At 41.8% G+C, this 16,023-nt stretch overlaps 2 protein-coding genes across 7 annotated transcripts in view; both read left to right on the top strand.

Annotated features, from left to right (window-relative positions):
- The window catches only part of plekhh1 (pleckstrin homology domain containing, family H (with MyTH4 domain) member 1), a 31,518-nt gene extending 17,500 nt beyond the window's left edge, over nt 1-14,018 (top strand). The window contains exons 14-30 of the mRNA XM_061697042.1: nt 48-134; nt 765-926; nt 1,508-1,588; nt 2,364-2,546; nt 2,612-2,723; nt 3,717-3,829; nt 6,372-6,548; nt 6,645-6,742; nt 7,096-7,273; nt 7,384-7,539; nt 7,655-7,752; nt 8,668-8,809; nt 9,148-9,281; nt 9,962-10,091; nt 10,431-10,514; nt 10,598-10,744; nt 11,862-14,018. Of these exons, the coding sequence (XP_061553026.1) occupies nt 48-134; nt 765-926; nt 1,508-1,588; nt 2,364-2,546; nt 2,612-2,723; nt 3,717-3,829; nt 6,372-6,548; nt 6,645-6,742; nt 7,096-7,273; nt 7,384-7,539; nt 7,655-7,752; nt 8,668-8,809; nt 9,148-9,281; nt 9,962-10,091; nt 10,431-10,514; nt 10,598-10,744; nt 11,862-11,999 (2,220 nt within the window). The 3' untranslated portion in view covers nt 12,000-14,018. The remainder of the gene's footprint in view (nt 1-47; nt 135-764; nt 927-1,507; nt 1,589-2,363; nt 2,547-2,611; nt 2,724-3,716; nt 3,830-6,371; nt 6,549-6,644; nt 6,743-7,095; nt 7,274-7,383; nt 7,540-7,654; nt 7,753-8,667; nt 8,810-9,147; nt 9,282-9,961; nt 10,092-10,430; nt 10,515-10,597; nt 10,745-11,861) is intronic.
- Nucleotides 14,019-15,212: 1,194 nt separating this feature from the next.
- Nucleotides 15,213-16,023, top strand: part of slc25a21 (solute carrier family 25 member 21) — an 86,687-nt gene continuing 85,876 nt past the window's right edge. For 4 of the 6 annotated variants that reach the window (XR_009769783.1, XR_009769781.1, XR_009769782.1 and 1 more), the window contains exon 1: nt 15,213-15,643. Coding sequence is in view for 2 of the 6 variants with exons in the window: in XM_061695991.1 (XP_061551975.1) it covers nt 15,565-15,643 (79 nt within the window). In the remaining 4 variants the exon portion in view is untranslated. The remainder of the gene's footprint in view (nt 15,644-16,023) is intronic. The other 2 variants (XR_009769784.1, XM_061695992.1) reach the window with 1 other exon arrangement.

The raw sequence follows: 16,023 nt of genomic DNA, 5'->3' as shown, positions 1-16,023 counted from the left end.
CGTTTTTCCAAAAAACCTTACGTATATCTGTGCGCCGACGCTTCCAGAGCGACGTCATCAGGAAACCTCAAGGTCAGGTTGAGCTCAACTCGTCTTGCCGAATTGTGCGTGCAGAAGGAGCGCAGACCGTTCAAGTAAGTTTCCGCACGGTGGTTCAGTTCTGGATGGTACACGTTTGTCATTTGTCTTTTTGGTTTGAATTCATTGACGGGGGGTTTTTACGTGGGACCAATTTAACAGAACGGAAACATTTTAAAAAGTTAAGAAATGAAATTTATTTTGATCACAAAATTGAGAGACTTTTAAAATCCAGGAAAAAAATGCTTGTTTGTTTTTCTGATAAAAAGAAAACATGTATTTTTTAGTATTTATAATCAAGAAAACTAAAGAACAAAAACTAAAATACACGTTAAAAAAACAAATATTGACACTTTTTTATCACCGATTTATGATGATTTTGTTCATCTAGAAAAACAACAAAACATAATTTGCGTTTGTTTTTCTGATTTAAAAATCAAGCATTCACTTGACGCATTTTGGAGTTTCTTTTCATTCAGAAAAAAAGACATTCACAAGAAACTATTTCTTTTTGCAAAACAACAAAAATCTCAGTTTTGCACGAAAGAAGCAAACATTTTCATTGGATGTGTGAGAGGTGCAAAAAAAACAAAAAATTTTTATCATGCTAAAATACATAATGCAAGTTTCCTGGGCTTTTTCTCTGACTGCTCAAAGTGCTCACATTATTTCTCCCATTTTCCCAGTTGATTACAGAGAAGAAGACCTTCTACCTGGCGGCGGATTCGCCCAACATCCTGGAGGAGTGGATCCGGGTCTTGCAGAACTTCCTGAAGGTTCAGCCCAGCGGCCCGGTCAGCGTGGAGCTGACCCGCGCCAAGCCCACTGTGACAGGCTGGCTCACGAAGGTCAGACAAATTACTTTGCTATTCCAAAAAAATGATTTTGGAGAAGAAGTAGTGGTGCAAGCAGTTGGTGCACATACATGGAAAATTGGGGGGGGGGAATGAAAACATGGACAACAGGAAATTTTTAAAAATCACTAAATTGTGAGCCTTTTTATTACAGTCCTGGAGAAAAAAAACATCTTTGTTTTTCGAATAAAACATTTTGAGATGTTTTGGCTTGAGATTTCAGAGAAACGATGCAAAGATCATTCACAACACTGGTGCTAAATCACAAATGATGCTGTTTTTAGTCAATTATTTACTTTAATTATTTGAGGTTGTTTAATCAGGAAAGCCTTGTTGACATGAAAAATCTCCTTTATATAACTCAACTGTGACCCAACAGTAATGACTTTGGAAAGGTCATTTACATCTTAGGTGCTAAACCACAAAGTGTTGTGTGTGCTGCAAATATTGTTCTATATTATTTAACTGTTACACCCCTGTATACGTTTCATCTCGTTTGCTAAATAACACATTTGTTCCACTTTTTAAAAATGTGATTTTTAGATTTATATGAAGTATTCCCTCTTTCTCCGCAGGTCAAACATGGACATTCCAAGCTGGTGTGGTGCTGTTTGGTTGGAAAGGTCTTCCACTACTATCGCAACCCGGAAGACAAGGTACTTTATTCCCACACTCGCCTTTCAGCCGCATCGCGCAATGTGCGGCAGGTTGAACAGTCCCCAGTGCTAAACTAGCATTAACGAGTAGTTTGCTTTGGCCTTCTAACGGTGTAGCTAGTTAGCCGCGAGCACTCTAACAGTCCTCGCTGTCCCTATAATACTAAACTAGCATGACAAAGTAGTATGCTCTTTACCTTGGAAACAATGAACAGGCTGAGCCGCTGAGGTAGTTAGCCACTAGCGTCACAACAATCCTCACTGGCTAGAGAAGGCCAAACTCGCTAACTTAGAACTTGTAACAGTTCAGCTAGCTTCATCTGCTACCATGCTAACAGTGCTCATTGTCGAGAAAAGGCTAGATTAACAAACGAGCAGGCTGCGGTAGGTAGCCGCGAGCACCCTAACAGTCCTCACTGGCTAGAAATAGCAAAACTAGCATTAACAAGTAGTTTGTGTTGAACTTAGGCCGAGTTAGTTAGCTAGCATGAGCGCTGAGAAGCCACAACAAGCTTCCTTTGAACTTCTGAAACAAATTGAACAGGCTAAGCCATCTAGCCGCTATCATGCTAACAGTCCTCACTCTCTAAAGAATGATCAACTAGCTAGGAGCTAAAATACTAAGAGTATAATTTTGTTTCGTGAAATATTGCAATAGCATCCACTTCTCGTTGCGAAATAGCAAGCGTTCCCATTAATTTTGTCCATGTGGTTTAGACGCGCGTTTCCGCCATCCGCTCGGTGTTTCCACCATTTTGCCCTCCCTCCGCTTCAGCTCCCCCTGGGCCAGCTGCAGCTGCGCTCGGCGTCCGTCCAGGAAGTGGACCGTTCGTGCGACTCGGACGAGGACTACGAGGCGGGCGTCCGCGGCGGCTTCCTGTCGTCGCATTGCACCCTGGCGGTCAAGCCCGGCGACCAGAGCCCATCGTATCTTCTCGTCCGCACCAAACAGGAGAAGGTCAGTTAGCCGCGACTAGTAGCTTCTACGAATCTTCCGAATGCTAACGGCGACGTCGCGGACAGGACGCGTGGCTGTACCACTTGTGCGTGGCGGCGGGAGGCGGCGCCAACCTGAAGGTGGGCACCGAGTGCGAGCAGCTCATCGGCAAACTGCTGGACGCAGATGGAGATGCAGGTGAGCGACATGCAAATTTCTACCTGCGTCCTGGAGGTTTTGGACTTTATTTCAGAGTATTGCATGTTGCAATTTCAAGTATGGTTAAAAAGAAAAAATAAGGAAAAAACTAATTACATGGCAAAAACCAAGAATTTCATATTTTGAAAAAGAAAGTTTTACCACAATAATGGGTATGAGATTTAAGAACGTCTTTTTTTTTTAAATAGCATTTGAAACGTTTTTGTTCCATGAAAAATAGCCATGTTTTTATATTATTGAATAATTAATGTTGAGTTAATCTCACCAGAATAAAAATATATTTTTGAAGAGAAAAATAGTTGGAATCTTATGAGACAGTTGTTTATTCAAGTCATAAAATCATGTTGTTTTTTTTAGCATTTTTTAAATTTATAATGACACAAGATAATTTCTTTCACGAAAAATAGTCATCTTTGAAAATATTCCTCCTTATTAGAATTTCGTCAATAATTTTTCTATTCGAGAATGTCATGTTTTCTTAGATTAAAAAGTCATACCTTCCAAGGCAAAAATTCAAAAGCATTCAAATTTTTGGAGCATAAAATGTATTTATTTAGTTAGTTTATTTATTTTAGAAGGGAAAAAAACGGTGCTAATGTTATCCAGATATTCCCTTCTTCACTTCTCCTTTTAAAATCCGACTGTAATCCCTTTTTTTCTCTTAGTGGATGTACTTTTTCTGAGTCTAATGTGCTCTGCTGCGTATGTTCGGCCTTGTTACGTCAAGCTAAGATGGTTGTGCTGCGTATATTTGTTGCCTCAGTAACACAAAATGGTTTGATTGACTGCACAATTCCCAATTGTTGCTATAAATGGACGGACATTTAGTCACCACTGAGTTATTTTCATGCACTCGACGCATCTAAACCCGGCAGACGGTGTTTACAACCGTCGCTCGCTCTTCGTGTCAGCTTGCTGTGTGTTGACAGCTAATCTTTTTGCATTGTTGTCATTTTTGTTGCTCTTTCCCAGAATGCAGCCTGTGGCAGAGCGACGCGTTGAGCTTCTCCAAGGAAGGTCTGCGCTCACCGCTCACCACGCTGCCCTCGGACGCTCTGCAGACAGAAGCTCTCAAACTCTTCAAGGTCCATCTCAACAAACGCCCTCACATACTATGAAATCAATGATATAATACCACACATTGATGTAGACCGATAGGACATCCATCAATTCAATATATTAAATAAATATGACAACCCCAATTCCAATGAAGTTGGGACGTTGCGTTAAACACAAATAAAAACAGAATACAATGATCTGCAAATCATGTTCAACCTATATTTAATTGAATACACTACAAAGACAAGATAGTTCATGTTCAAACTGGTAAACTTTATTGTTTTTAGCAAATAATCAGGAACTTCGAATTTTATGGCTGCAACACGTTCCCAAAAAGCTGGGACAGGGTCATGTTTACCACTGTGTTACATCACCTTTTCTTTTAACAACATTCAATAAACTTTTGGGAACTGAGAACAGGAATTGTTGAAGCTTTGTATCAGAATCAGAATCAGAATCATCTTTATTTGCCAAGTATGTCCAAAAACACACAAGGAATTTGTCTCCGGTAGTTGGAGCCGCTCCAGTACGACAACAGACAGTCAATTTACAGAACACTTTGGAGAGACATTGACAAAAAAAAAAACAGTCACTGAGCAGTAAAGGGTTGCTAGTTATCTGGTAATGCCGGTACATTTTTTTTTTTTTTTCCCCTTTCTTGCTCGATGTACAGCTTCAGGTGTTCAACAGTCCGGGATCTCCGTTGTCGTATTTTACGCTTCATAATGTGCCGCACATTTTCAATGGGAGACAGGTCTGGACTGCAGGCAGGCCAGTCTAGTACCCGGACTCTTTTACTACGAAGCCACGCTGTTGTAGCACGTGCAGAATGTGGTTTGGCATTGTCTTGCTGAAATAAGCAGGGGCGTCCATGAAAAAGACGTCGCTTGGATGGCAGCATCTGTTTCTCCAAAACCTGTATGTACCTTTCAGCATGAATGGTGCCTTCACAGATGTGTAAGTTACCCATGCCGTTGGCACTAACACAGCCCCAGACCATCACAGATGCCGGCTTTTGAAATTTGCGTCCATAACAGTCCGGATGGTTCTTTTCCTCTTTGACCCGGAGGACACGACGTCCACAATTTCCAAAAACAATTTGAAATGCGGACTCGTCGGATCACAGAACACTTTTCCACTTTGCGTCAGTCCATCTTAGATGAGCTCGGGCCCAGAGAAGCCGGCGGCGTTTCTGGGTGTTGTTGATGAATGGTAAATGGTTTCAAGTTGCACTTACAGATGTAGCGCCAAACTGTATTTACTGACATTGGTTTTCTGAAGTGTTCCTGAGCCCACGTGGTGATATCCTTTACACATTGATGTCGGTTTTTGGTCGGTCACGGGCATACATTGTTGGTTTTCGGCCTAGTCGCTCACATGCAGTGATTTCTCCAGATTCTCTGAACCTTTTGATGATATTACGGACCGTAGATGATGAAATCCCTCAATTCCTTGCAGTGGTACGTTGAGGAACATGGTCCTTAAACTGTTGTACTATTTTCTCACACACTCGTTCACAAAGAGGTGAACCTCGCCCCATCTTTGCTTGTGAATGACTGAGCAATTGAGGGAAGCTTCGTTTCTAGCCAATCCTGGCACCCACCTGTTCCCAATGAGCCCGTTCACCTGTGGGATGTTCCAAACACGTGTTTGATGAGCATTCCTCAACTTTCGCAGTCTTTTTTGCCACCTGTCTGCAACTTTTGGGGAACGTGTTGCAGCCATCAAATTCCAAGTTCATGATTATTGATTTATTATTAACTTCATTGGAATTGGGGTTGTACTAAGAAGCCATCATGGTGTAAATAAATGACTGAATAGCCTTTAAGACAATTGTTCTGTAACATTTTACACCAAGTACCACCTAAAAAAAAAAAAAAAACTTTAGCTCTCAAAGTATAACCATTAAGACCAGCATTAAAATACAGGACACATAAAAATAATAATACCACCGAATTTTGTAAATCAGCATTTGAAATCCAGTTAAACATTAAAAAGAAACTACAAAATCAATGCATGACAACACACCAATACAATTGCTAATATTAAATAATTTGCAGTATATACTAGAGTAACCAGAAGAAGGGCTTGCATATTATTAAGAAATGAAATGTGATTTTAGCAAATTTGAAAAAAAGAATCAAATCTTTCATATATTTTTTTGTGGCAAATTTAATACCCTATCTCATGTTAACAAATGTATTGGCGTATATATAAAAGTCTTTAAAAAACACCTATATTTTATATTATACCTATATAACACCTATATATTATATTATACTAATATGAGTGTTGAGTGAATGAGTGAATATTGCTGCTGTGAAAAATTAATTTCTCTCACGTGATGAATGCAGTATTAGTAGGAGGATGTATCTTTATTATTAAGAAATAACATTTTTGAAATATTTTTTAAAAACTGTCAAATTATGTATTTGAAAAAGTTTGCACATTTTTAATCAGGTAACCCTGCTCCACATACACACACGCGCTCACAAATTGGCAGCACTTTGCTGCCCCCTGCTGGAGGCCGCATGTAAGACCTTTTACGTTACGGTGTGTGACGTGCAGTCGTGCCAGCTGTTCATCAACGTGCTGGTGGAGTCGCCGAGCGTGGACTACCACACGTCGCTGGCGCAGAACGCGCTGCAAGTGTGCCTGTCGCACCCGGAGCTGCACAACGAGATGTACTGTCAGCTCATCAAGCAGACCAACCGCCGCGCGCCGCACAACTACTCCGCCACGCAGGTTTCCGGCTTTTAACGGCAGGTTTATGACCGCCTCGTCTTCTCTTTCTTGGATGTTAATTATTTGTGTGCGTTTGTTTGTTGGTTCTTTTTTCAGTGCTGGCAGCTGCTGTCGTTGTGTGTGGCTCTCTTCCTTCCCCAGCAGCACTTCCTCTGGTACCTCAGGCAGCACCTGCACCGAAACGCCGACCCCAGGTGAGACGCGTCGAGCCTGCGCAGCCCCCTCCCTCCCAAGGGACTCTTCCTTTTATGGTCATACGAAATGACTCTGTCCAGAAAGGGCCAAGGCCCAGTAGCGGCTGGCCATTAGAGGGCGCTAGGGCGCCGCCCCACCCCTGCTGAGTCACCTTGAAAAGGACAGAAGTCAAAAAATGAAAATGAAATATTATAATAAGAATATTTACTTCAAACCCAGCGCCAACCGACCCGTCGAACAGAGAGGGTCAGTCCCCAGGAGTCACGCCATAGTTAAATGATAACTAAAAACGTTTTGTTCTTCAAACACATGCGCCAACCGACCGTTTTCCATCCCGTTTCTCCGCTCGCAGTAGCGACGTGGGCAAGTACGCGGTGTACTGCCAGCGCTCTATGGATCGAACGCTGCGCAACGGCGAGCGGGAGGCCAAACCGTCGCGCATGGAGATCGTCTCCATCCTGCTGAGAAACCCCTACCACCATTCGCTGCCCTTCAGCATCCCGGTGCACTTTATGAACAACACTTACCAGGTCAGTACTGTGCGGACGTCCGTAGAGATTCTCCGTCATTCCGGTCACGGTCATCCACCAAAAGTTGAATGGAGGCATCTGAACTCCAGTGCAGTTACCTCTCTTCACAGGTGGTGGGTTTTGACGGCTCCGCCACCGTGGGGGAGTTCCTCAACACGCTGAACCAGAGGATAGGCATGCGGAGTCCTCAGCTGTCCGGCTTCGCCCTCTTTACCGATGACCCGTCTGGAAAAGACTTGGAGCACTGCTTGCTGCCCACCGCCAAGGTCTGCTCAACATTTCGATTACCTCCTGCTGACGGATTCAAATAAATCATGTTAAACCCATCACATTCATACATTATCAGAGTGACTTCGAACTTTTTTGTTTTTTCCTTCCCAGATTTGCGATGTTATTTCCAAGTGGGAGCAGGCCCTCAAGGAGCTGCACCCGGGGAAGAACGAGGGCACGCGGATCGTACGACTAACTTACAAGAAGAGGTGGGACCTTTCCGCCTGAACTTCACTTCACTTCATTCGCAACAATCTTCTGCTCAGCACAACCTGCAAACAGAAATTCTGAATATTCAGAGATTCTCTTATCCTATTAAAAAATCTATTTAGAAAAATATATTTTCGGTGATTACGATGAATGATGAAGAAAAAGTGTCAAATTAAAAATAATATTTATCATACTTTTTATATTTTCATTTACATATGATTGGTGAGGAAGTCGTTGATATATTATCGGTGTTTAAACAATAAAAAAATGAAATGGTTAAATGTAACATTGTTTTAATGTACATTATATGCTATTGGCAATGAATGAATAATATAATTGAATGTAATGTATTTCAAAAGAAAGAAAACAAAACTGGAATTAAATCAATTGTTTCAGTTCCCATGTAACTGAAAATAATATTCATTCAATAAAATGAAATCATTATTTTTCTAATCATTGCAGCTCAAGGTGGGTGCAAATAAATACGCAACAGGAGTTCAGAACAGTCTCATATAGCATTAAAAAAGACAATTTAACATTTTGACTTATTTGAAAAAATATTGTATTCCTCATATATCAATATTGTCAATTGGATTGAAAAATTACAAAAAAAACATTATTTTATATATTTATATTATAAAATAATCATGACAAATTATTTTTTCACTCAAAAACGTAGTGAATTCATAGAATTATGATCAAATTAAGGATTTCATTACTTGTTGTTCAATCAAATATTTTTCAAAAATCATTGATAAGTGAAATTATTGTTAAAGATATATACAGTATGCGTATTTTAAGTTAAGAAGCATGTATGTAAAGGTACCTTGCATCCCAATGTGGGTAAAAATAAATATGACACTGGCGTGGAAACGGGAGTTCAGAACTTTCAGTTTTGTGCCTCCGCCCCGCAGGCTTTGCTTCCGCTCTCAGGTCAGAGGCGAGACGGAGCGCGAGCGCCTCCTGCTGGCCCACCAGGTGAATGACAAGGTGCAGCAGGGCCACTTCCCCGTCAACAAGGAGCTGGCGCTGGAGGTGGCCGCCCTCATGGCGCAGGTATCTACAAACACGAAAAAGAATCGGCACAAGGTTTTACCTGGCTCGGATTGCGGCACGTGCGCCGCCAGTTCCGATCAGTCGCACCCCCGAAGGCTCAAACTAGCGCACGGTCGGTCGGCCGTGACGTCGGCCATCTTGGGTTGCGGAAATGTACGTATCGCGTTGAAAAGTAGCTTGTACGCGCGGGAAACTTTGAACGAGAGTCAGCGAGTAAAGATTTGTGCGCCCCGAGACCAGAAATCACGAAATCCGTGGTCAGTGGCCTCACGTCTATCTGAACGACCGATACTCGATCGAGAAACAAGCTCATCGTCGTATATTGCCGTGTTTTTAAGGTGGAGCACGGCGATCTGGAGCGAGCAGCCTCCGCCATCTCCCCTCAGCCCAAATCTCAGCTGATGCTCCTGCAGGCATTGGAGCGCTTCTACCCCAAACGCTACAAGCACGACTGCGGCGCGGAGCAGCTCAGGTCAGTCCCGACGTTTTGTGTTCGCTCATCGCTCGACACTTCATTAGCTACACTTCCAATCACGTTACTGTTGGGTGTTTTTCATTCGTATATTATGGGTCATTAGATTAAATATCAATTCAATTATGTCAATCATAATTTTCAGATATGTTTCCAATAAGATTAAGTAATTAAGGACATACAAGTAAAAACAATTTGTAAAAGGCATTCGCATATTCTTGGTAATAAATAGAATCATTTGATCTACATGTTATTGCTAGTGAATAAATACCAAATATTTACATATTGCATTGTTCTTTGAATTGATAATAAAGAAAATAAAATGGAACAAAAATAAGATTTTTACTTACATAGTACTGGCAATTACAATTTTTTTTTAACATGTTATTAGTAGTTAAGAAAGTAAAACACATTTAAGATTTGTATTATTGTTGTACGTGGACTGTATTATTGGTAATTAAGAAAATGTCTTTTCTATTCATTTGTTGTTGATAATTAAATGAAATAACTATAGCATGAACTGATTTGGAAAATTTAAAATATGTGCATTTTTCAAAGTTAAGAATGATTGCTTTACACCTTTGCGCTCACTAAAATAAATGTGTATGCCCCCCTGAGTGCTCCAGATGCAATTTACCCTGAAATGAATACTTGCTGTCATTTTCCTCCCTCGCTTTTAGAGAGCTTTGCGAGCGTTTGGCGTCCAAGTGGTCCGCGCTACGCGGCTGCAGCGCGGCCGAGTGTGTGAGAATTTACTTGACGGTGGCGCGCAGGTGGCCCCTGTTCGGGGCCAAACTCTTCAGCGTCAAGGTACGACCGTTTTCACATCTCGCGTCACTTCGGCCCGGGACACACAAAAAGACAATCGGGGCTGTCTTTTTGCCCAATACATACAAGGACGACAAACGCCAGACTATATTATGTTTTATAAGAATATCTTATAAGATTTCCGTCTCGGCAGACTAGATTCGAGATCGGTGTGGCAACAGAATCTTTCTGTGCGACGGTACGAGCAAAAGTGTTAAATGCCAGATTTTTTTTATCTTCATGTGTGGGCTCTGTAACAGAGGATCTTTGAAAAATCCTTATGTGTGTACCAGGCCTTATGAACTCCTTCAACTGATATTTTCCGTGTGTTCGCGTTTGCAGGCCGTGCCGCCCGCCCCTTACGAGCAGGGCCCGGCCTGGCTGGCGGTCAACGAGGACGGGCTGTACGTGCTGGACTACGCCATGGTCGCTTTCTAACACCTGGAAACTCATCGTCAGCCGGATGGAGGGTCTCGCAAATTCACACCACTGTTGTTTTGGTTTTTTAGCATACGCTGGCCTCGTACCCCTACCAGTCGGCGGTCACCTTCGGCGGCTGTTGCGACGACTTCATGCTGGTCACCAGCCAGCAGAAGGAGCCGGGCGACGGGAAGACGAGCGTGGAGAAGCTGCTGTTCGCCATGGCCAAACCAAAGGTAGCCAGCCGCCTGTGTGACATCATCTTTCGCAATTGAAATGAATGGAAATGCTACTAATTCGTTCCAGCCTTCTCCTACCAAAAAAAAAAAAACATTTAAAAATCAACAAAAAAAATTGGGAATGTGGACTTAGAGGCAAAATAGCACCGTATAATATTACACTTTATAAAAACATACAGTAATGACATAATTGAATAGAATGTGAATAATTGTTTCACTTCAATGGTCATTATGTTGCTCCTTCTGGTGTGCTCGCCTTGGCCACCGGGGGGCATTATAATACAGCCATATGTGGTGTCTTGACATACAAGTTTAATTTGTTCCGTGACCACGGTCATATCTCAAACCTTCTTTCCCATTGAAATGAAAAGAAATATCATGAATCTATTGTGCACCGTGAAAAAAACTCCCACAAAAGTTTGTAATGTGTGTTTTTAATGAGAAAAATTGCACTCTATAATACTTTATTAAACCGTACAGTAACAACATGATGAAATAGAATGGAAAAATAAACCGTTTTGGTCACATTTTCGTATTCAATACAGTGCACAGTGCTGCTGCCTGCGTTGGCCACCTGGGGGCAGTGTGTGAGACAGACAAGATTGATAAGACTGCACTGAATGGACGTCTGTACAGTGTTGACCTCCCCAAAAAATCCTCCGAAAGAATATATGACTTAGAGTACTGTTATATTAAATGACTAAAAGAGAGACATTTGTGTTCAAATATCAGTGGCTTAAATGTGTATATATCTAAATGTATAATAATAACAGTAATAATAATAATAATAGTAAATGTATATATCTAAATGTGTTGCGGCAACGTATGCGTTTCCCATTATGTGTTAGCGGACTCACAGCTGTGTGTTTGCTTTAACTACACAAAATAGTTTTGTTTAGTCTGACAGTAAACTTCAACTCGGAGGAGCAATAAATAGCTTTAAGCCTCTTTTTGGAAGAATTCTTTAATATTTGCCAAAGTGCTGCTTATTATGAAATTGCGGTCACCGCCAACATACGCCGCTTGTATTTCCAGTTTGTGCGCAAACAAAATCATCTGAACAACATCACTTACCTGGAAAAACTTTTTTTTTTCCCTCCCCCTCTCCCCTCAGATCCTGGAGTTGACTCAGCTCATGGCCAGCTACATGAACCACTGGACGCCTCCCAGCAGCCCCAAGACCCACTGGGACACGGACGCCCGCCACTTCCCCACCATGAACTACACCACCGAGGTCCCCACACTACTCTGAGCACCATAAAAGTGCCACGTTTATTTTCGCTGTCTTAGTGAGCGTCCCTAAAAAAAATGTTACAAAGGTACAATTGTGAGGTAAGCAGATCCTATTAGCTTAAACAAACTCACGACCCCTTTTCCACTGTACAGTATCGCCTTGCTCTTCTGACACAAATATAGGTTCTACCAGGTACTATTACTGCTGACCTTAGTCTCCTGTCGGATAAAATTCATTCCCAATCATCGAGTTTACTTCGTAACCTGGTAGCTACTAAGCTCTACTCACTGTCTACGCACTTCCATCTGGAAAAGAAGGTAGCGTCCCCTCCGCAGTCTCCGCTTTGCTGCAGGGTGCCCTTAGTCTCCTGTCCGATAAAAGTGATTCTTCATCGTTAAGCCACTGCTCCGTACTCGAGCAGATTTTGTCAACGTGTGAGCATTCATGGCTAGAAAGAGAAAAATACGTTTTATCGCTGCCCTTAGTCTCCTGTCGGATATATTTCATTCTCTGTCATAGATTTTAGTTTATCAGCTGGTACATATTTAGCTCTACTGACACTTTTCCACTGGCAAAACCAGGCACTATTCCTGGTAGCTGGTCAGTTGGGCTAGCCGAAGTATTATTAGTCGAGCAGAAAAATTACACAAATAAATGCACATGTGTAGCGTCACTGTGCAGCATTATAATGCAAAGTCTTAGTTTTTCCACAGCGTGCCCTCATTCTCCTCAGATTTGTCAATGTTCACTTCTAGAAATAGCAAAAATAAACACAGACATGCTAACGTTAGCGTACACTGTTGCCTTTTTCGCCACTTTGCTCCAGCGCTGTCGGGTAAAATCGGTTCGTTTGTTAGCTCGTCTCGTTGCGACTGGAGCGTTCGATGCAGTGCGGTTTTCACAGTTCTACCACAGTACTACGACTACCCTACATACGGCCCAAAACTAAGACAAGTAAAGCCGGTTCTGTGCAGTGGAAACCTTTTCAAGTAGGGGCTTGTTTGTTTTTTGAATTATTTTTCCTGTTGCTTTGATTTTGGCTTTTGCGAAAATGACTTTCATATGGTTCCTGATTGATAAAAATGTTGCCTTATTATTAACTCTCTTTTTTTTAATTCCTGCCTGTGGCTGTGTGAACTTACTGTAGGAGGTGTCTGACTCAATGCTGACACCAACTGGACATGATGATACACAGTTATAGTTTGCATTAAAGGTCCCATATTTTACCAAACCAACTTTTTCTAGTATATGGGATATAATATTGTCTCTGTGGTGCTTCAGCAAAGATGTGAAATATGAATCAAAATTGTCTACGCATTCCTGAGTTCGTTTTTCTGCCGAGTCATTCGAATTTCTTGAGCTTATCTATGTCACGAGCGAATATCTCCGCCTAACCTCTCAGCTCCCGAGCCAGCGCTGTCAGCATAACAAACACGCATTCTCTCACAAGTGGGTTTTCTACACAGAGGCAACCAAGGTAAGGGGCGGTCTTAGCCAAATATGGACAAAGCGGATGCAAAACTGGGTCAAACAGAAGTAGCTGTCAGAGGGGCCTTTTCTGGACACTCATATGACAAAACCAAGTTGTGTTTTTAAATGAAATGGACACTTTTATACTAAGTCCATGTTAGAGAGTCACTCTATGGAGGCCTAAATAGCCAAAATATGGGACCTTTAAAATGGGGCATAACCACTAACGACACATTCTGTGGCTCGCTTGTCTAGCTAGCGTTTTGCTAATTTTACAGATTTTATTTTTATTTTATTTTTACATTTCAGCAAAGACGCATTATTCTCTGTTGGAAAAAAAAAAGACTTGAACTCTTTTGGATAGAACCACTGTCTTGTTTGTGGAAAAATATTAATTTATTATTATACCAAACCATCTTTTATGGGGGCTTTGACTGAAAAAAATTTTCTACCTTGCTTAAAAAGGCAAAACTTAGTGAATTAATTAATGCAGTAATTTAAGAATGTGTGTTTGTGTGTCTTACTTAATGTCAGTTAATGTTTGTGTGTTCCATGAAAATAAAAGTGGCGGTAATCTCTTAATTTTGCATGTTTGTTCATTTTTAGTTCAATCACTTGCAGATGGTCATACTTTAAAAAAAAAAAAAAAAAAAAACATTAAAAAAATTTAGCTCCGTAAGTGACTCATTTTGTTTCTTTGAATTTTTTGCTCTGCACTCACTTGCTTGACCAAAGAATGATTTCCACTACGCAATATTTAGGGGGGGTTAAGGTGCCAAATAAAAATGATATCTATATAGATATTTTTCAGTTTAGCCTTGCCTTTTATTTTTGTCAGTCAGATGGGTTATTATGATTCAGTGTTTTGGCATATGTAGGGGAGGTTTGAGCTTACACAGCAGATCCATGCCTGATTTTTTTATTTTTTTTTACTGTTTATTTCTATGTACATTTCAAGTGACACATATCCAATATGGCTGTTTACACTGAACACATAAAACAACCCGCATGCTCACACTCCCAAACGGGACCTAAATAATCCACGACTGTCTACGGGCAGTACAACATGGAAAAACTTTTAGTTGACCTGGGATGACCATCCCTGCTGATTTTCTCCTGTATTTATACCAAAGGAGACACATTTTATCCAAGGAGAGACTAAGGGCAGCAATAGCGCTGCGGCCACGTGGAGACTGTGACAGGCTAAGCTAACGTTAGCGTCTGCGTCGGAACGATACTAGCTAACAATAGAGGACAACAAGGTTTTACTGTATTTATTTCAAAGGAGACATTTTATCCAAGAGGAGACTAGGGGCAGCAAGAAAAATGGCGACGAGATATAACAGAAGAACTTGGAGGTGTATGTGCTAACCACTCTGTTACTGTACTGCCACGATATACATGAATTGTATCATGCGATTCATAATATTCGACTGATTTTTTTTTATAGACACATTTTGTATTTTATTTATAAATTGTGAATGTTTTCTAGTGGATTGTACAGAAATTTGTAACTTGTTTTGAAAAGTGCTGTTAACTGATTTGTTGCGACTCAGCTTGTTCCATCAGAGGTCGCCACAGAAAGTCTCTCACACTCGTTTGTAATAAAATATTTTCATCATTTTATATTTGTAAAAAATATATATAGTTGTTAATGTAAATATATACACTGATGTCGTTCCATAGAGCATGCGCCAGCATCTCCAGATTGACAAACGTCATTTTGTGGTCCTGTACTGATCGCTGGAGGGTTGGGGGAGGGTGTCATGGGGGTGGGAGTGGGTCTGGCTTCCAGAGTTGAACCGTAAACTTGCAGGCACGAGGAGGTCCAGTCCAGTCCACAACACGAGAGGCGTTCTGCGAGTAAATCCACGGGAACGCACATCACGCCCCCCCCCCCTCGCCCCCCCCGAGCTCGGAGTACTGCGTGCGCGTGTGTGTGAGACAACGTCCACGACTCAGGTCAGCAAAAGGGGACGGCTATGACGTAACAGCAGGGGGGGGGGGCGCTAGCTAGCTAGCTAACTGCTTGCTAACTCTTCCGCGCGTGTTTGCCTTGGCAGATCAAAAAAAAAAAAAAAAACATTTTTTTTTAAAAAAAAAAAAGGCCAAAATGACGACGACGACAAGCCCCAAACCGCGCGGCATCGTCCGGGAAGCCAGCCACCAGATTATCGCCGGCGGCTCCGCAGGTAGGAGCGATTTAAAAATAATTCCGTTTTTGATTATTATTACGGAACAGTTCTTTGCTAGCTTTGTTTGACCTGTTGCGCCTGGAGTGACGTAAACGAGTCCGCGTCGACAACAAAGTCAACAAACTTCAATGGAGTACACTTTGTCCTTTGCGGGGAGGGGGGTGTCCGGGTCGCCATGCCGAAGATGACGCGTCCAAGCCGGGTTAGTTCGAGTCCGGTTCCACGCTCTCCCCTATACGACGCTCTGACGTCACTGCGCATGCGTGAGAGGCCATTTGTTTTTAGTTGAGAACAAACAAACAAACAATCTTCCTATTTGTTGACATGCTTTATGTCACTGCTGATGCGTGGATGGCATTTGTGGTGGGTGGGTGGGG

This window comes from Phycodurus eques, chromosome 14 (assembly GCF_024500275.1).
Source record: "Phycodurus eques isolate BA_2022a chromosome 14, UOR_Pequ_1.1, whole genome shotgun sequence".
Taxonomy (NCBI): Eukaryota; Metazoa; Chordata; class Actinopteri; order Syngnathiformes; family Syngnathidae; genus Phycodurus; species Phycodurus eques.
The sequence above is the reverse complement of the archived record's forward strand: the minus strand, read 5'-3'. Positions and strand labels throughout refer to the sequence as shown.